Raw genomic sequence first — 21166 nt, 5'->3', positions numbered from 1 at the left:
ACTAATAATGTCCTGCAAATGCTTAAGAGTTTACACAGTGTGATAATAAGCAGGTTCTTTAGCAGTTCCTATGATTTTGCTAGCACAAGCTGTTGCATAGGAAAAACAATCACTTTTGATCATGGAGTGCTCTAGTGTGAAGTGTAAAAAAGCCCTTTTGTGAGACCAAGGGCATCTTTGGATCCAGTTCTTTCTTCCTTCATCACAACCATGTTCGGCTCACTCTACTCCTTTCCAAGAGGATGCAACTGGAAAGAGGTTTCATAGAAACTCACCCAGACAAAGCACATTATTATTATTGTTGTTGTTGTTTTTTTTGTTAAATTTCTTACCTGCCCTTCAACATAAGGTCCCAGAGTGGATTATAGCAATTTAAAAGTACAATATTAAAAACAATTTAAAGCAAATTGCAATCTCAAGAGTAGGGTGGGTCGTAAAAAATATATCTCAAATGTCAAAGGCCAAGGTAAAGAGGTATGTCTTCGGCATAGAAACAATATAGTCAAGGTGCCAGATGGTTCTCTGTGAAGAGGGAATTCTACAACTTAGGACCTGCCATGGAGAATGCCCTCACATGGATCCCCCCCCAAACTTTTGAGAGTGGTGGAACTACCAAGAAGGCCCTCTCTGGCGATCTTAAAACCAGAGAGGGTCTGTAGAAAGGAGGCAGTCTTTCAGATATTTGAGACCTAAGACGCAGTATGTGGCGATATCAATAATTCACAATTCTTTAACCAAATCCCTATTAAAATGCTTATTAGAAAAGGTTAAAAAAGCAGATCAGTTTACAAGCACAAAACATTAAAATTACTGTGCTGAAAAAGCTAAGATGGAGGAGGGGAGAACTCTGTGCCTTTCAACCTGGTTATGTGCATCAAGACATGACTAAGCTGATGAACCGACTGCCTAGGGAGGTGGTGGGATCCCCTTCGCTGGATGTCTTCAAGCAGAGGCTGGACAGCTATCTGCGGGAGATGCTCTAGCTGTGAATTTCCTGCTGTGAGCAGGGGGTTGGACTCGATGGCCTACAAGTCCCCTTCCAACTCTATGATTCTAGGAGATAAATGTAAGAACACACATGTGGTGTCTTTTGTCTTGCAGACCCCAAATGGATTGCTGTTGACCCCAAGCCCGCTGCTTTCCAGCATTCACTTCTGGAGCAGCCTCAGCCCTGTTGCTCCTTTGAGTCCTGCCAGGCTGCAAGGACCAAACACCCTGTTCCAGGTAGGTTGGACTAACGATGACTGCACTCTCTCAGGTGGATCTTTCTGGCCAAGGAGCCAAATAAACTGTTAATTTTTGGAGGGGAGAGATTGCCTTTCCGTATAGGAAAAGAGAGATATTAGGTGAGCAAAAGCAATACTTCTCTTCACAGGAAAGGAGCTTCAATAGCAGGGTGAGATAAAGCAATGAAGGTGTCAGAAGGCAGGAACTATACACAGTGCGCTGATGGACATTTGCTTGTTTGCTGGAGCCAGGCACCTAAAGAGGCAAGGAACTGACATCACCAGTGCACCAGCAGGAGTGATGTTGGTGGCTAATTGTACTGCTATTAAATAAGTTCCATCTCTGTCACAATTAGTGAAAATACATGTACCAGAACAACAGTTTTGATTTTTCATCCAAAATATGAGGTTAAAAGAGACTTCATGTCAGAACTGTCTGCCTGACACAGCTGTAGGAGCATGTGGGCAGACCAATGAAAAAAAGGCACAACAGAATCCTGAAGATTACTCTAAGGGTTAGTTTGCCACTTCTGAGGCTGTGTTGAGGAAGCTGCAGGAACACTGTTGATTTATAGGGATTATAAACCATGTAGAGAAAGTAGTGATCACAAGGGCATCTCAGTTACACAGGTCCAGGATCAACCCCTATCAACAAGGGAGAAAGTGTATTGGGTATAAAAATGTTAGCACCATCACCTGGAATTTGGCCTCTGAGCTCACATGGCTGACACAGGAAAACTGTGCTCACCAATAACAGGAAACATAAGCCAATTTATGTCGGGGAAGCACCTGGAGCAAGCAAAGATAATTTATCTACAGAATGGCCATGCTACTGAGGGGGGTGGGGCTTGAAGACACCAAAGTCTGAGCTGTCATATATTCCCATACATCCAGCTTGTAAGAACTGCTGACTTTTTATTAAGCCTTTGTAGCAGCACTGCTGTGGTATGCCATCTGTAAATATTCAAGTTTGCATTGTCTTGCTATGCTACCTTGCATTTCGGTCTGCATTCCTTGGTTTAAAGATTTTTTCTTACAAAGATATCAAAAGGGCTTGTGCTAAATATAGATACCTGGTAGTGATACATCTCTCGGCTTCTCACGCAAACATCTCTAAAAACTGGTGGCTTTAACATTCATTTTTTGTTTTTCCCCACTTCCATCTATGCATGCATGCATGCTTGCATTCCCTCCTTGATAAATTTAACAACTGTGTGCTTGTACAAATTGGTGTGCACCAAGGCACTCCCACAAAAAAGTAACTCTAAAACCCTCTGTTGCCGTGTCAGATGTTTTTCTGTTGAGTGTGTGCACAGACAGCAACTATTGCAAGGAGCTGAGGTGGGGGAGGACAAACCTAAGTGACATTGGGTAGCGTTTACGCAAAATGGAAGAGTTAAGGAGAAGGTGTAGCAGGGAAATAGTTGTGGCCAGTTCCCAAGTTGTCAATATATAATGCACCTAGTGCAAACAAGATTCATATCTACTATATAAAGCAATGTGTAAAATGTTCCTGGATACACTTGTTCCAGTTTTTGTAGATAACTCTACCACCACGATCCTGAATCTAATATGCTCACCAAAACAGAGAGGTGATGGTGGGGACAGGTATGAACTGTGTATTAGATGCAGAACAGTTGGAAGAAGACACACTCACCACCGAAACCAAGGGATTTATCCTAACCTCTGCAGCATAGGTTCAAGAGATGAGTCCTGAAAATACAAGATATCCATCTCCCCATGTATCCTTACTGAGCTACAGCAGCAGTTCTTACTTAGATGACCTCCTGTGCAGCAGAGTTGTCCAAGGGCTCTTTTTTGCCTCACACGAATTCCTTATTTTTAGTGTTTCCTAATGTTGCACACTTGCTTAGACATCCAGTTAGGATCAGAGAGAAGCATCCATGACCTGCCCTGTAGTGAGAGCCAAGTGCGTTCAGCACCCATTAGTGGTAACTGGAAGTGAAAAGGGGATCTAGATCTGTCACATCAAGGGTCCTTATTTGGCTAATGTGTGGCTCAAAGAAAGGCCAAGATGACAAATCTATTAGCATAGGAGAAGTGTTCTTCCCAAGAACCAAATAAAAAGTGGCAATAGCTGCTGAGCTTGAACCTGATCCAACTCACCAAGGATTTGACTTTAGAAAACAAAAAAAGGGCTTACCAAGGATTGTCAGCTCTCTTCCATCCTTACAGGTAAAGCCTCTCCTGACCAAGGATGCCTTGAGGGCAAAACAGAGCCTTACATACTGTAGGAACATATTTTGTATCTGGAAGAATATGTGGATTGGCAAAGTGCTGAAATCTCAGCTAATGTTCCTGACCAGGGTTACAAAACAAATTATGTCTACACACAGGATGCAGATTGCTTCCTTGCCCCCAACCCAAAAAGCATTGACATGGGGGGGGGCTTTCAGTACTCACAGTAAGCTTGCTATATTTTTTCTTTCAAGGGCCCAAACCCAGTTTTTTCAGCATTCGCCTTTGAGGGCATTAAAGCTGAAGCAAATAGTGCACTTTTTGTTTACAATGAAAGGTACCAATGTTTAATTCTTACGTCCGTTCTCCTTTGATGGAGAGAATACTGACTGTGAAAAGGTGAAATGAACAGGAGGCATGCGTCTGTGCTCATGCAGCATTGCAATCTTGTTTCGTTACTTGGGATGGCCAAAGAAATAAGGGCCACAGCTCCATCTGTTCGTATGTCAGTTGGGATGGGGTCTACTTTTACTATCAAAAGGGGCGTACAGGGGAAGGAAGCTGAACCTTCCTTATCAGGCACTTTGATCCCAGCCAGTCTCACTTCCAGTATTGGAGCTGGGAGATAAAGAGTGTGTGTGTTTCAGCTCCCCTTACCTTCAGGCCCCTTTTTATATTGAAATTAGACCAATCCACCTATCCCTCTTTATATATGATGAATGGGGCAGTCACATGAACAACAAATGTGGCAGCAGCTATCACAGCTATTTTGGCCCAAAATGAACGATAAAGCATATGGAGTCTCAGGGAGTGCTAAATAGTTCCAAACTGGTTAAACCCTATGAGAAGCTTAGGTGAAGAGAACATTTGAACTATGAGTGGGAGCTACAGAGAACTCTTGGAAACAGCAGGAGCAAGGAGAGAAAAGCCCTAGCCCAGGATTGGGGAACCTGTGGCCCTGAAGTGTTGTTGGACTTCAGTTCCCATCATCCCTGATCAGCCTAACTGGCTATGCTGGCTGGGGCTGGTGAGAGTTGGAGTCCAACATCTGGAGGGCCATAGGCTCCCCATCCCTGCCCTAGTCTCTGCCAAGAGTGATCATTTGCTCTTAGCACTGCACTACTGTGACAGTAGAATTTTGATACTAGCTTTTCATGAGTGAATAAACTTTTGTGATCTGTGATATATGCTGTGCATTGTTAAAGGAGCTAGGATCCACAAGACTGGATGAGTAACCCTAACTCTCATCCCTTCATACATGTTCTTGTTAGTTTTCCAGGTGGGAGGGACGAAGGCTATGAAATAGGGATCTATCTATATTAGTCTATGAATTCTTGGCCAAAATGAAACTTTTGACCAGCTTTCCCATGACTAATACATCACCATCACCTCCCTGTCCATGAAGGACATAGGTTTCCACTTAAATGCTTTGCTAGACAGCATCCTTTTGCATATGTAGAATGTATGTGGGATAAAATGTGCAGCATTTGAGATAGTATGCACCACAGTATGGCCTCATGGGATGGTCTGAAGGCATATGAAGTCACCACCGTACTGAAGCAAAGCTATTTGGATCTGGTCAGTGAACACATGGGAATTACATGTACACTGCCTTCACTGCCATGATAAAAGAAAGGCCACATAGAGATGTAAGAAGGGGGGGATGTGCACAAGATGATCAGCTTGGACCGTGTCAGTCATCAGCTTGTAGGGTCTCAATTGAGGATAATTCTTTCCCACCCTGCCCCAACAGAAAATGGAAGCTGTCAGAGCTGAGTCACAATGACCATGGTAAGAGTAGCCCAACTAAATCAAACCAAAAGGTTCTTCTAGTCCACCACTCTGTTTCCAACAGAGGCCAAGGCCATGCTCTGGGGAGCTTACAAAGCAGTACATTTAAGGTAGCAGATGATCTAGTGTTTAGGGTGAATTGTCTCTGGACAGGGAGGAGCACAGCCACAACCACCACCCCACAACATATTCAGAAGTCTCTCATTTCACTAGGTGTTCTCCAAAACCAAATGCAACTGCAGTAAAGCGTTAACTGAGTAAAGGAGGAAAAAAGGGATGAGGTTGTACATCCTTAGGATCTTGCTTTTCCCCAGATGCCATCCTTGCCCTTCCAAAAATGCTAATCCTCCTACTTAAAATACCAATGGGGATGAGGGCTTGAAAGTGACAAATGGAGCAGTATAATGCTGCTCGCTTGACTTGCCCCAAGAAACTCTTTGTTCTAAAAAAAGAAAAAAAGATTGCAGGTGCTGTTACAGAAAACTAAGACACATTATTTTGGAACACAACTAAAGGAGTTGGACTGGTGAAACCATTTCTCTTAAGTTGGTATACAGGTAAAACAACTTCTGTTTCCCAGCGTATGGAAACACTCCTGCATCCAGCTTACTTCAATCGCTCAGCTTAATTGGCAGAACCTCTTGTGGAATGCAATTAACTCACTCTGGATTTGAAAGCTTGCAGTATAATTAGGGCAACAAAAGACTTGTTGAGAGCTGCAGTTTGCCCTGCAATAAAGGTCTAAACTGCAGCAAGGAGACACTAGTGGAATTCACTGTCATCCCAAACTGCCCATTGACTGCTGTCTCTTTGCAGCCAGAATCTATACAATTGTTTGTTTGCTTATTATTTGCCCAATAGTTGCACTGAGTACCTCCAGGGAAGGCTCTGGGGCCCTTCCAAGTCAGGCAGCATAGAAACACATAAAGAGAGCTCATTCTGAAGAGCCAGGCCTCTGACAAGACACGGCAAGTGAAGGAATAAAGAGACAAGGGCTATCATGTGTTGGAGGATGATTTATTAGGCAAATTAGGGCATTTTGCATAATTGTAGGTAGGTTAAACATATATACTCCCAAGTGTCTCTGTTTACTGGGGAAATCTCTATAGTGAATACTGTCCCCATTTTGCCTGTTAAAAAGATATTTATTTATTTAAAACATTTTTATCTCTCCCTTCTACCCTATAATAGGGCACTCAGGGCGGCTTACAAAAAAAAAATCAAATATGTACATAATAAAATTGTAAACAGTAAAATCACAAAATATTTAAATAAATTAAAATACATAAAATACAATACACACACACACATACATATCTAGGGGGTGGTACTAAAGGGACTACAGAGGTAAAATTTAACATAGAAGGCATAAAATCAGGCATTTTGCAGATGCCTTTAGAAAACATTGGGTTGTATTCAACACAGTCCTACTCTGGACACACTGAAATTAATGAACCCAAGATAGTCATGTCCATTAACATCATTGAGTCTACTCTGAGCAGGACTACTTGAATCACCCAGTATTGGGAGGAGTTGCTAGAAGTGTATTTTTTCAGTCTTCTTCCCTGTCTTGAGAGTTTCTAGAAGTATCTGACTGAGGGTATTACATCTTGTTTCTAGTATACATGCAGTTAAACCCATGCACAGCCTGAAATTTCACATGCTTGGTTGATTATAACATATTATAGGACAATTATGTTTTTCTAGTATATCTTTAGCAAAAACAAACACCCTCTTTGCTTTTAAAACAGTATATGACAGTCTGTTGTAGAATACAGTTAGCACAGCAACATGGAGTTGAAGAGATTTCACCCATACATTTTGGGTTGGGATGCTCCTGCAGCCCTACTTTGTACAGGTATCCAAGAGAGTGCTCCTATCCTATTCACATTGGTGAAATGAAGGAGAATGTTTTCAGTATGCTGGTTGCTTAAGACTGCAGTTAAGATGCAAACTGTGCTTTATCTGTGCTGCAGAAGACAGACTGAGACAAAAGAAAGTGAAAATATGAATGCAACTAATATAACCTTTTGTGTGGTGAGGGCTGCATTCCCCCTAAGGGATAATGTGCCAGAGGTCAAATACCAGAGGTTGGCTGGAACTCTAAGTGGACAGGATACCCCTTTACCTCCTCCTCTCTCTGCTGCCCCTTCACTTCCCATCTGCATGACATTGGTCCATCTTACTGTAAATTTCTCTGGTAAAATAGAAATGCCACAAACAGTGACATTTATATTAAATCTCTTTTTCCAATTGGTTACATGTGTACAAAATATTACTTAGGAGACAGCTGGACACTGACTTTTGAATGCTGCACTTGTTTTGTTTTATATATGGGGGGGGGAGATTGATCGATTTTGTCTGGGGAATAATTTATTCAATATCTTTATATCCTGTCTTTCTTCCACCATGGAATCCGAGGCAACATACATAGGATATCCAGGTAGTCTATCTTCCAGACTTAGGCTTAGCTTCAACAAGGTGTCCACATCTATGTCCCTTCAGACCACATATCATCAATGAGATAAAACCAATGGAAATTTTAAAAACTTGATCATGGAAGCACTTTCTGTAACAGGGCAATTTGCCATAGTTCAGGGCAATTTGCCATAGTTCAAACCTCAAGTTTTAAGAGTCACTCTACACATCAAGAGAAATGAGACTAAGATAGTAAAATTATGGAATGTAGTATAAAAGTATGTCATACTGAAGATGAGATAATTTTAAATGCTCCTCCTCATACATAGTGAACAAAAGGTTTGCTGATCAAGACTTGCATAGGATTTCTTTCACTTGCTTTGTATAATTGTTTATTGAAATTATTCAAAAAGAAACAAAAATACAAATAAAACCCACTTATACAGGATTTTAAAGCAGTCATTCAAAGAGCCTACGCAATCTTTCCTTGTCCTGGGCTCACATACTCCCCCTTCCCCTCTTTTCTGCACATTATAGGAGGAGAATAAAGTTCTAGTTCACTTTAAGTCATAGCTTACGTACATGCATAAACCCAAGGAACTGTGGTTTATTATAATGCTAGTATTTATTTTTAAAAGTTTTATCCTGGTTTATTTCCAATGACTAGAGTTAGAATGAACTGCAGGTACTCCTGAGTTTATACATCATAATGGGAAACAGTAGTTTATAGTCTAAAGTGAAAACAGAAGCTTTTAACATTGTCATTTTGCATATGGAAGAGAGGGGGAGTACATGACTGTGGCTTGCATCTCATAATCAAATCCAGGTTTGTTCTTAGTTTATTTCTGGCAAAGAAAGAACAATCTGGGTTTGGACAATACAAGAAGCCGTACTATGGCTTGTTTGAGTCATGCAGATGCCACGGAAAGATCAGAAGCTGCATGGGGACCTGCACAACAGGTGGGAAGCATGTTCATGAGGCAAAGATGGGGAATCTTTTCCAGCCCAAAGGCTGCATTGCCTCATGGGCAATCTTCCAGGAGCTGCATGCCAGTGGTGGGCAGGACCAGAGCCAGAAGTGGGTGGAGCAACGGACAAGACTCTTACCCTTTGTACAGTAGGCTTCGTTCCAACTATACAAAAGTCAGAGGTTTCTACATGCACAAACACACACATCGCTCCACCCTCCATCTGGGCAAGCAAGAGGCATTATCACAGTTCAAAGACATATTCCAGCTAGGTAAAAGCACTCAAGGAGGGCATGGAGCAGGGCCAGTGAAGCTTGCAGCCAGGGAAGAGTCCTGATAAAGAGGCCTAGAGGGCTGCGTTTGGACCCCAGGGGACCAGGTTCCCCATCTCTGGTTTAAGGCAGGTTCACATTAACTATGGTTTGGGATGATGTCTAAATTAAGTGGCCAACCAGAATCAGAAACTCTGGTTTGAAATGGGTTTGTGTTAACTATAGTTTGGCATAATAAGTGAACTGACAAACCAGAATTACAAATCTAGAGAATAATATCCCCATACCAATAGATGTAAGAGAATGAATAAAGCCAAGGTACTTAATGAACATCATGTATTTTTATAACATAGATATGCAATGATTTTAAAACTTTACAAGCAATCAATCTATGGTCCACAGAATGTACAATAACCACCCATCAATCTTATGTGACTTCACCCAGCAGCATTTAATTTCACTTGAAAAAAACCCAAAGCTTCGTGTTACCTATCAACCAGAGATGGTAGTGCAACACAAACTCTGGTCAGTTACTAAACAACCCACCTTGTTTGTGCTAAACCTGATCTCTGGTTCATACATGGTGACAAACCGAGGTTCAGGAAAAGAGAAACAAAATGCTGTAGAAGGCTTCCCCCTTGCCAAATGGGGGAGAGTGCACAACCCCAAGGCTTGGCTCAAGTTCATTCCAGCTTGTACACAGCATACAGCATGGTTTAGCACTCCATGTACTATCTGAATTGAGCCTTAATGTGCCTACTGAATACCACCAAATATTTCTCTTTGTTCCTCTTGCAGTTTCCAACTCTGCTAAACGGTCACATCCCAGTGCCAATTCCCAGCTTGGATGGGGCCTCTTCTCCAGTTCTCCTTTCTCCAAACGCTCATAAATCCTGATATATCTGCAAATTAAAGGACTCACTAACAAACTGGATTTTACACAGCCATTCTGATGGGTTTCATTTTTCTGGTGACACTGGAAGGACATGATGAAACCCTCTTTTACTATGGTTTGCACTTTTCATTACATGGATGATCTACTTGTATAATGTTTATTTAGCATTTTAAACAGTGTTTTTTTATAAGAATCTGTTGTGCATTAAAATGAGTTATAATTTTTTTATATCCTCGCTCTCCAAGTGTTGAACACTGTTAATGAAGTACTTTTCTTAATAGATTTCAAAACAATATCTAAAGGATGTGAAACTTTTTAATTCTGTATTTCTGCATATTATGCATCGTGCTTGTGTAAACTATAACCGGCTGTGCCTTCTTTTGCATAATGTTATATAAATGATTTATATATTTTCCAGTATTAAGATAAAGGTTGAAAAGGAACCAAGTATTGAACATCCCCTGCCCCCATACTAGTATTTCAATATTACCCTTGTGGTAGGCCATATGGTGTCATGTATTCATGTAATTTTGAATTAAGTGCTTTCCAGTTATATAATGAATCCTATTTCCTTGCTGAACTGAGGGGTCATAATAAATATTTTGGCCAGTAAGTGTGTTTAAGAATAGGACACTATTTAGAAATAGGTGCTTCAATTCTTCTCTGTAAGAGGAACATGGCCTTAAATATGTACAACATATTTTAGAGATATTCTTAAATTAAGAGGATATAACCTTGCTCAGTGCCACTCATTTCTGTGTACTAATCAGACTGTTAGAAGACACTTTTAATTGATCTTCAAGTTCCTGACCGTACTCAAGGTATTGCACCTTCCAGGTTAATTTTTCAAGTACTTTGAAGCAAGTGGATCCAGTTTTGCATGGCCAGTGGCTTAAAAAAATCAGGCGTCCTAAGAATTTTAAGAAGTCTTTCTAGCCCTCATGATTACATTTTTTAAAAAATGTCTGATAGCATGATAGACTCCTATCAATAGCCAGAAAGCAAATACGATACCCAGAGTATTGAACATTGTAATTTAATAATACCAAGGCTCTTTTTCTTTTCAGCAGTTTAGAACACTGAAGACAGAGAAACAGAGCTTGTGTCACTTCCTAGAATGTTAAGACTGGTTTCCTGAAGACTGAAATACAACACAAAAGCAGAATTAAATAAGTGCGGATGACACATAAAGAGCATTATGTCCATCAGCTTCAATCTAGAAAATATCCCACGCATGCATATTTTATGAACATGTTAACTATAACCAAACACTGAAAATGTTTAGATTAAATGAACATTCCGACTTATGTCAGGTTCCCAAAGTTCATTTGAGAATTCATACAAACTGCAGTGATACTCTACATAACCTACCTAAAAGTTTTATCTTGAAAATTACTGGTTCCATTGATTTAGAAACATCTAGACACTCTGCAACAGAGGTCTCCAACTGTGGTCTGTAGACCACCAGTGGTCCACAAGCTTCATTCAGGTGGTCTGCAGAATGTTCATGTTAAATATGCATAATTATTTTAATTGTATTTTTATTGCTTCTTTTATTTCTTATATTGTATTTTATTATATTACAATTTGAATTCTAAGGAATGCAAATTGTAATACTCCAAACTATAAGAAATAAAGGAATCTACAAAAATACAATTCAAAACCATACCCCATCCAGCACAGCACACTACAATTGCTACAGCCTGCAGAAAAATCATTAAGTGGTCCACCAAGACCCTCAGCAATTTTCAAGTGGTCTGTAGGAAACAAAGTTTGGGAACCACAGCTCTGGAAGAAATAATAAATGTTTGGTCTTCCAAGTTGCCAAACTGAAACTTGTGTGCGCTTTTAAATGAAAATATGGAATAAAAGGACTAATGTACTACAAGTGGTTCCCACTGCAGTTTATATGCTGAAGTTTGTATTGCAGTGAGGTTTATTCAGTATTCTTTCTGGAACAGTTTTTGCTATCTGAAAAGAGCCACTGATCACACACCCCTCCCCACAGTGTTCCTCTACCTCCTAAAGCCACCATGTTCCACCTCTGCAGGATGCATCATTTCTGATTGCCAAAAGTTAAGAAGTTCTATACATGGAAAACACATCCATTGCTGAATATACAAAATTCTATTTACAGTTTCTAGCAGAATTTGGATATATTTTTACATGCTGATCCAATGATCTTAGACTATCTTCCTGCATGCTTCTGAAATTATATTCCCACACTTAATTCCAATATGGAGATTCTCAGTATACTGTTTATTGCAGGCAACCAAAACAGGTGTTACAAACCTGGAAGACAGAGGTTGTCAACACAATAATTTTGCAAGTATAGTCTATGCTTTAATTGTAGAAGAGGATGGAACTTGTTAAAAGAATTTTGATATCATGAAATGTAATGAATGAAGACCAAATGTAATCTTTATACTTTTCTGTATTTGATAACATAAAGCAAAAACTATGCTAGGTTTCAGCAATTTCAGCAGTAAAAACATGTCAGAGGGAGTAAGGCATTTTAACATACTGTCAGCACTTAGTACTCTTTACTTTTACCCACTCCACCTCCCAAATGTTGCACTGGTTGTGTTGGCTGCTCATGAGTTTAACTGCAAATATTTCAGTGGTTTCTCTACTCAGGGAGACCCTATGTGTGAATTTAGACCCCTGGAAGATCAGGGCCCCTAAGCTGCAGAGGCTCTACAAGCCGAAAAGGCTCCCTGTTGCAGAAGTTATGGTTGAATTGGTGAGTAGCAAAGGGCTAGGACTAGGAATGTGCCTGCAGCCCCTTTGTACTTGCTCTCCTTCCTCACATAATTAACAATGGAAGGTTTATAATGTACATTTTGTAAAGGCCAGAAAATGCACATTAAATAAGGTAATACTCAAACCCACCTTAATCTCTTTTCCTTAAATACAAATCAGTTGGAGTCATACTACTCAACTTATTGTCCTTTCTAAATGCCTACTGTCTTTCCAAGAGCCCATAAACGCCACACCTAATCTTGTTTCCCCTGCTAAATCCTATGTTATTTAACTATTGTGCTGAACTGCATGGAATTTTTCTACAAAAGGAATCAGTCCAGCAGTGAAACGAGAGTGTGACGCCTCACTGGATAGTGGAATATATATCAACAAACTTATTAGCAGCACTATTTTATTCTTACACTTTCACTGTAAAAAGCCCAAAAAAATCTGTAATAGGACTTCAGAGTTCTTCATGATTTGTGGAAATACATTTCATTAGAAATATGGACATGAGCTCCTCAGCTTTATACAGCAAACAAGATTCCCACAGATACACTGGCATTTTGTGTAGCACACACATGAAAGTGAGTGACATACCTTGCTCTTTAAGTGTTTTAAGGGTACAGGTGTGTCCATGTTTGCTGTGCGAAACACCAAAGTACTCTATGCAGTCATGTTACCTGTGTGAAGTTTGGAGCTCTCCTTGTCTGGGCCTGGAGAGAAGTATGCAAGAAGACACAAGGAAAATTCACGTGAGGATGCAGCTATACATTAATGTGGGTATTACTTAACCACACTCACTGTTGACATTCCACTGAAGTAAAAAGCCAGCTTTTCCCCTCTTGGGAACAATATACCTCATTCTGAAGCATGCAAGCTAAAGAAAGCCATGAAAGTTAGTTACACATAAAAGGCTGATGTTCTCCCCACTCTTAATATGCAAGTATTTTCCTGCAGCCAAATTATTATTTTTAGAATTATTATTAGAATTAAAAACTATTACCCGCTGTTCATCCAGAGGTCCTAGGGCGGGCAACAACAATTTAAAAAGACATAACAGTTAAAAACAACCTAAACAACAACACAGAAAATAGGGTGGGTCCTAAAAATATACATCTCGTGTGCTGAAGGGTTAGGGTAAAGAGGTGCATTTTAAGCATTTGTCAAAAGTTGTACAGTGAAGTTGCCAGATGCATACAAATATTTGTTGTTTGCAACAATTTTAAAAAGTGCTCCTCAACTGAAGTTGTTGTATATACTATCTGCAACATACAAGTTACACCTATTGTGGGCCAGAAAAGGTCAAACACATGAGAAAATATATGAACATTTGCTTACAATTGTAAGTTGCATTTCTGAACATCTCCTTTAGAGGCACCATAGTGGCTGGTATGATGGACTGAGCAAGGTGACAATAGCCCAAATTATCCATTAAGCCATCATGCTTTTCCAACAGAATGTCCTTTAAACCTGAGAAGTCCTTTGATTATTTTAATACACTCTTTGCATTTGTAAACATCTTCAAGTTATTTACTTAACCTACCTCACAGGGCTGTTGTGAGGATCAGTAATATTTGTACAATGCTTTAGAAAAAAAATTAAAAGATTACATATGTAGCAAATAGCATTATTGAGGACAAAGCAGAGCCCAGTAAGACTATAAGAAGCCATAGATTGTTACCTACAGATCAAGAATTTGTAGTAATTGAAATGTACTATACGGTCATTTGATTTCCCCCCTTTATGTGTAATAATAATTCTCTCAGTCCCTTCTCTACTGTCTGTGAGAATGTTTTTTTTATCACCTTTCTAATTCAGTATTCTTTCTTGCTCCCTGCATTTTACTAGTTGAACATAGCTTATTAGAATTCTGGAAATAGTTCCATTTTTGGTACGTTATATTAGGGCTGTGGCAAAAATTTCACATTTTTTCAACCATTCTCCACCAATTAATGAGAAAAGAAATTGCATTTGAAAATTATCCAAGAGGAAAGAGAATTTTGGTGCAATTCTCATGACGAGGGTGCAGGCTTTTTGTCATGCTTACCTTACTTTTGACGTAGTCAAGGGATGTCTGTATTCTTTCATTCTACAAATCATCTACCCAGTAAAGCCCAGGGGAAGACATCATGAAGTAACTCCTCCCATGGGGCTTTCTCAGATCAGGAAGTGCAGGAAGCCAGGGGGTGTGCAGAGAGGTGGAGAAATGTTTACTGGAAAGAAAAAACACCACATATACCACCCACAGTCTTATAATGAGAAGATAAGCGCAGAACCTTCCACCCTCTGAAATTATAAAGAAATAAAGTCCCCAGAGAATGAGGCAGAAAAACTGAAGCCTCTTTTGACGGGAAGAAAATTTTCAAGAAATTGGAGGACAGATTTCAGCACAGCACTACTTTATATATAATAATGCATAGACTGCCACCCTGGGCTCCTTCTGGGAGGAAGGGCAGGATATAAAATAAATAAATAAAATTAAAAGAATAATTGCATTAAAACTTAAGGATCAAATTCTTTGAAACTAAATTGTAATCAGACCTTTGGGGAAGACACAGGGTACTTACTAGCACTAATAGGAGCAATAGCAATTTTCCTGAAGAACAAAAGGCAACTCCTGAGGTAAACTGGACATGGAACAGTTTCAGCTTTCATTATGAGATGTTTTGACCTCTGAAAACTGACAAGCTCACGTATGAAAATTCAAGCATATCAATAAGCAAAAGGAAGGGAAACAAAGTTCTAAAATTTTGTTTTTCAGCTCATTATTTCAAGTTTCTTAAGTATACAAAACGTAAAGTGGCATCCAATGTATATAAAAAAGAGTAACACACTGATTATAAGCAAGTATGTAGATCAGCCTTAGCTCATGGTATATTTTCTTCCAATGTATTTGTGCAGAAACTGGTCCCTTTTTTATCCTATTCCTGAAGTGGATTTGGCCCTTAGTAAACAGAACCACTTTGTCGTGTTTGGTATCATACATGTTCAAATGGAATCTATGGCTGCTGTAATTACTAATATAAAGTAACAGAACACATAACAAGCCACACTGAGTTCACCATGCTTTGTATGAAGCCAGCCCTCACACTTCTGATAAAACGTATGCCTTGGATTCAGAAACAATGAACATTGCATCAAAGGTTACCAGTGCATGGTCAGGCTTTCCCAGTCCAGAAACAGCCACAGCTGTCTTACCAGCTAAAGTTGGTAAAAGGCACTCCTAGTCACAAAGAGGATCCAGGAGCCCTGCTCTTTCACAGGAAATACAACCCCATCCAAAACAGTCAATTGACCAATTATCTGGACTCAGGAACCACCTACTCCCAGTGCCTCTGTCTTGCTAGGATTCAGAGTCAGTTTATTGGCCCTCATCCAGCCCACCACTGAGTCCATGCACTGGTCCAGGGCTTGCACAGCCTTTCCTGATTCAGATGATACCCAGCTCTGTTTCTCTGTAACATCAGCATACTGCTGACACTTCGCCCCAAATTACCTGATGATCACTCCCAAGGGCTTCATATAGATGTTAAACAGCACTGAAAACAAGATGGTACCCTGTGACATCCCACAGCCCAACTGCAAGAGCCCAAAAGACAAGCACCCAATGCTATTCTCTGAAACTGACCCCAGAGATAGGATTGGAACCACTGTAAAGCAGTGTCTCTGAAATCCACCTCACCAAGTCGGCTCAGGATACCACTGTCAAAAGCTGCTGAGAAATCAAGTAAGAATAACAGGGTCACACTCCCCCTGTCCTTCTCCCAAGAAAGGTTATCCATCATGGGTGTTCCCCTTTCCACCTCTACTTGCATGTCCAGCATAATACAAGATTCCTGGTTCTTCCAAGCTACAGTTTGCTGAGCTGGAGTGTCAGATTGCACATAGTACATAACCAGTACTACAAATTGTGGCATATGAACCAGACCTACAATTCCTTCAAAGATAGATCAGAATGCCGTAAGGCATGTTTGACAGGCATCTGTCCAGTGCTTTTGAGTCCTTGCTATAGCTCATCTACATGAGCAAACTAGTTCTGCATAAAGGCTTCACTGGATTAATGCGCTAGTCTACCATGATAAAGTTAGTAGACTATTTGACATAAAACATTCAAACACAATTGAGGATTTCCATATAATATTTATACTTTCAAAAGTACAATATTAATACAGGTCCATCAGTTAGAAATAAAATAACAGCAGTTTGTTAGCTCTACAGGGCTTTTTTAACGTAAAACCAGCTTACAAATGCTGAAAAGCAGCAGTGGTCCGAAAGTCACCATTACACATGAATTTGTCATCTCTTTCAGAAAATAATTAAAAAAAAAGTTCCCAAATTCAATTTGCTAGTATCATGAAATATTAATAAAACATCCCCAAACATGCCACAATCACTATTCACAAATAAAGTTAAAGGAACATACAAAATATTTTTCACTTAATACTGTTAAATAACAATAATAAACTACAAGATTTCCTGAACAGAAATGGTAGGACCCCTGAATGTTTTACAGTGAACATCAGGAAAAAAATTAAGTTCTCTATGACTATTTTCATGATATACCAGCCAAAGATTTACATAACCATTTCAAAATATACCAATAAAGATTTACAGCCTCTTGAAGATGCACTAAACAAATAGGTCCAGAAAGAGGAACACAAATGCTTAAAAATACTGTTACTATCACCAGGAGGTATTTATGATACTCACTGAGATGCATAAACTTAGTAGTAACATGTTGACTAGCTCCAAAACACAGATAACATCTAAGATCTTCAAAAACCCCTAAGTTCTCATGCTTTACAAAGTCTGCAATACAGAGTGATGACTTCTCTAGTATGGACTTGCATTCTTCCAGTGGATTTCCAATGAATATGTAGTCCCAGAACAGCCATGAAAGCAGGGTGGTGGAGGTTGGGATGCACGGCCCCCATAGTTTTGTCTTTAGTCATTCAAACATCAAGAATAATACCAAGTTTCAATTTGTAAGCCAATCCTCACTAATAGGCCTGGAACTTGATAGCATGTAACAAAGGAACTATTTTTCACTTCTTCGAATGAATGTCAGTACTAAGTGCTTTAAAAAAGGGATTTTGTAATAGTTTAGTTACTTTACATCTAATATTAAATAATAAATTGAAGGGCCATGAATTTAAGAGCATTAAAGACAAATTTACCTGTTTAAGAGTCAAGAAAGCTTTGTTTACATTCCAGGAAACATGGCAGTTAAAAAAAGAAAAAAAGATATAAAACTGCAGCAATAATTCATGGAGAAACAGATGCATTCACATATTATATAAAGCCACTGCAATTTCTGCAGGCATTCAATTGTTTGTTAACTATACAGACAGTAGTTATTTAGCAGCAATGATTCCGCAATAAATAATGCACTGTGTTTCTCAGTCCTGCACAAAAATTGCAGCTACTGTTACATTAACAGTTGTAACCTACTGGCTCTAATGGCAGAGGAGACCATAAAATTGACTGTACAAAAATTTGTCACACTGTGACAACAAATATAAAAACATAACCAGCAGGTCTGAAATAAAAAGACTGCACTGTGAGGAGGACAGTGTAGACAAACAGATTTCAAGTTCACCAAGAGAAGAATTGCCTTCAGGCTAGAGTCCTTGATGGATGCAAGACAGCCTTGGGCTTGAAACGAAATTGTCAGCCTTTAGAAGAGCATGCTTTGCCTTCTGTTCTTCCCATGTCCTAAAACATAAAGCATGGATTTTGTTAAGGGATTTGAATAAGGGTATGGCATCACCATTACAGCACATGATGTTAGCATGTTCATTCATCACATCAGATGGGTGTGGAAGTGATGCAGTTTCTTTATGCCTTATCCTTATAGCAACCCTCTCACTTCCTTGTGAAATGAACCTGGGAACTCAGTGAAAGACGCAGTAGCACTTTCTTGCCCTAGTTAAGTCCCTTGCTTTATTCTTGAGCAAAAACTCTGTACTTGGAAAACGCTTAAAAAACATGTTTGACGAATCTAAGTAACTCCAAGTATTCCATTTACAAAGTGTCAGTTTTACCATTTACTGGCCCTCCAGCTACTGCAGACCTGAAAAAACAACAACAACAAATCTTAAGACTCTTACATACCCGTCTCTGGATAAGTGGAATTCCGAAAGCCAGGATCTTTCTGCAGCTGAATTTCTTTCAGAGTGAATATTGACATACCTGAAACAATATAAAGAAGTGCCTTTTTTCCCCCTGAAAAGCTTCTCTTCTAGTAACATATGCTGTAATCAGAAGCTGCAGTAAACCACAATGATTGTCACATAGAGTAAGAAAGCAGGAAATACTGGGACAACTGAAGGAGTTTGTGGGGAGCATTAGAGCTAATGGTGCTCACAGCAGTGAACAGATTATAAATCAAAAAAGGAAAGGGAGAAAGGAATTTTCCTCACTGATGCCACCAAACCCAGCTAGAGCAGGAAGACCTAAGAGTCTGACTGACCCCAATAGATGGAGGACCTCGCATGTGGGAGAAAGTTTTGGTGAGATGCCAGCAACAGTTAATTCACACTTTACTGGACTCTAGTAGACACAACTTTTTGATTCAGTGCTGTCTTAGAAAGGTTATTGGTTTAAGGAAGAAGCATCCAAGGAACATTCAAACCAGGGAAAGGAAGGTGTTACATCACTCAAACAGATGGTTAACTAATATCAACAACAGAATGGTCTGCTTACTTTCTAATAGAGTATGTATCCTTGTTCCAAGACTTCTAAAATATGCATGCTTCATAGCCTCTTCTGCTGAAATCCTGTTCTTGGATTCATACTGTTAAACAAAAGAGTTTTTTTTTCAAATCCTAGCTCAACAGTTGAGCACATACTTGACATACGTAAGGTCCAAATTTCAATCCTAAGCATTTCCAATTATAAAGGTAGAAAGATCCTTATCTGTGACCCTGGTAAGCCCTGCCATTTAGGGTAGACAATATTGAATGAGATGGGAGTAATGGCTCAATATAAGGCAGCTTCCAACCACATACCCGAAGCAACTAAAACGTATTATTTTCTGATAGTCAAAATCTCCCTACGTGACCCAAGAAGGTGCAAGTTTATTTATCACAAGGTTTTGTACCCCAATCTTCAGTCAGAAAGACTCCCCAAGTGGCTTACAAGGATGAAAACTAAATCCAACAAAATTGTAAGAAAACAAAAAGAAAGCTTGCAGCAGAGAAAGCATAAAAAGAGTACAAAGACAAGATAGAAGCCTTCTGTTCTAAAATAATAATAAATTAAAAAATCTAAAATGCATAAAAGGTCTGGCAAATAAGAATGCCTTCTTCCGGCACTGAAAGATGCCAAGCTCAGAGCCAAGCCTCTCTGGAAACAGTATTCTACAACTGCAATGATACTACAAAAAAGGTCCCATCCCTGGTCACCACCCATCTCATCTCTCAAGGTGTGGAGGTGGCACTCTGAGGATGATCTTAATACCTTTCTAGGCAGATTCATGCAGGGGAAGGCAGTTTTTCAAATACTATCCCAAGTCATTTAGGGATTTAAAGGTAAACACCAGTGCTTTGAATTGTACTCAAAAACAGATTGCAAGGTGGTGGAGTTATTCCAAGACTGGTGAGCTATGCTCCCTTTGATCATTCAAGTTTCTCTGCTGTATTTTGTACCAAATAAAACTTTTGAAGCAGTCTTCAAATTCAGTGCCATTACAACTCTAACAGCACAATCCTATACATGTCTCCTCAGAGAAAAGTCCAATTAAGTTCAATGGGGCCTACTCCTTGGTAAGTGGTTATAAGACCGCAGCATAAATGAGGTATTACCAGAATGTGAATCACCACGGCTATACTGCCTCTGTCTATGAAGGTTTGCAGCTAGTGCACCAGCAGTGGTTAGTGAAAGATGTTCCATGTTAAGTAATGTAAGCTTTCAAAGAGAAAGCTAAATCTAAGAGTATCCACAAGCTGCAAAAGCATGTCATATAGAGGGAGTGATGTCTAAAATCAAATGAACCATCTACATACAGTATTGCCATCTAATTTATTGGTCCTTATCCAGTCTATTGACTCCAGACACAGGTCCAACACTTCAATAGCCCTCATCTGACTTTGATGAGAAGGAGAAATAGAGTTGGTGACAGTGCACTGATGACACCTGATCCCAAATCTCTAGGTGACCTCTCAGCAGTTCTGTGTAAACACTGGACAGCCTGAGGGAGCCATGCAGTATGCTATAGCACTATCAACATAAGGCACAGCAATAGTCTCTCCCGCCCCCCAGTTCCATCAAGATAGGATTAGAACCAGGAAAGCACAACGTCCCCTAATCACCATCCCAGATTGCTGGTCCATAAGAATAAAATGGCTGATGGTACTGAAGGCTGCTGTGAAGCCCATGAGAATTAGCAGAGTGATAATCACCCAATCCTTCTCTTGGCATAAACAGCAAGGTTGTTTTAGTGTTGAACTTGGGCCTGAAACCAGTTTATGTGCCAAGAAGGTTGCTGCCTAAATGTAAATGTGGTGCATAGTGAATTTTATAGAATATGATGTAATCCTAAAGTCACTGTAACAAAATGATTTGGATGGCAGGAGCTCTCTCTTTTACACTCCTCTTCACATTCTGTTCTCTTCCTCCTTCCTTGCAAGCTTACTTTTGCGGTTGGATCAT

At 39.7% G+C, this 21166-nt stretch overlaps 2 protein-coding genes across 4 annotated transcripts in view; one reads left to right on the top strand and one right to left on the bottom strand.

Moving 5' to 3' along the window:
* The window catches only part of ELK3 (ETS transcription factor ELK3), a 77118-nt gene extending 62839 nt beyond the window's left edge, over positions 1 to 14279 (top strand). The window contains exons 4-6 of one of the 2 annotated variants that reach the window (XR_009764435.1): positions 1102 to 1224; positions 9673 to 9884; positions 10840 to 14279. Coding sequence is in view for 1 of the 2 variants with exons in the window: in XM_061639526.1 (XP_061495510.1) it covers positions 1102 to 1224; positions 9673 to 9771 (222 nt within the window). In the remaining variant the exon portion in view is untranslated. Of the gene's footprint in view, positions 1 to 1101; positions 1225 to 9672 lie in introns of both variants that reach the window. The other variant, XM_061639526.1, reaches the window with a different exon arrangement.
* Positions 14280 to 16634: 2355 nt separating this feature from the next.
* The window catches only part of CDK17 (cyclin dependent kinase 17), a 129942-nt gene continuing 125410 nt past the window's right edge, over positions 16635 to 21166 (bottom strand). For both annotated transcript variants that reach the window (XM_061639525.1, XM_061639524.1), the window contains 3 exons: positions 19220 to 19310; positions 18629 to 18706; positions 16635 to 18229 (listed from right to left, as the gene is read on the bottom strand). In XM_061639525.1, the coding sequence (XP_061495509.1) occupies positions 18192 to 18229; positions 18629 to 18706; positions 19220 to 19310 (207 nt within the window). In that variant the 3' untranslated portion in view covers positions 16635 to 18191. The remainder of the gene's footprint in view (positions 18230 to 18628; positions 18707 to 19219; positions 19311 to 21166) is intronic.

Source organism: Rhineura floridana, chromosome 8 (assembly GCF_030035675.1).
Source record: "Rhineura floridana isolate rRhiFlo1 chromosome 8, rRhiFlo1.hap2, whole genome shotgun sequence".
In the NCBI taxonomy this organism is placed as follows: Eukaryota; Metazoa; Chordata; class Lepidosauria; order Squamata; family Rhineuridae; genus Rhineura; species Rhineura floridana.
Note: the sequence above shows the minus strand (reverse complement) of the source record. Positions and strands in the feature narration are given on the sequence as shown.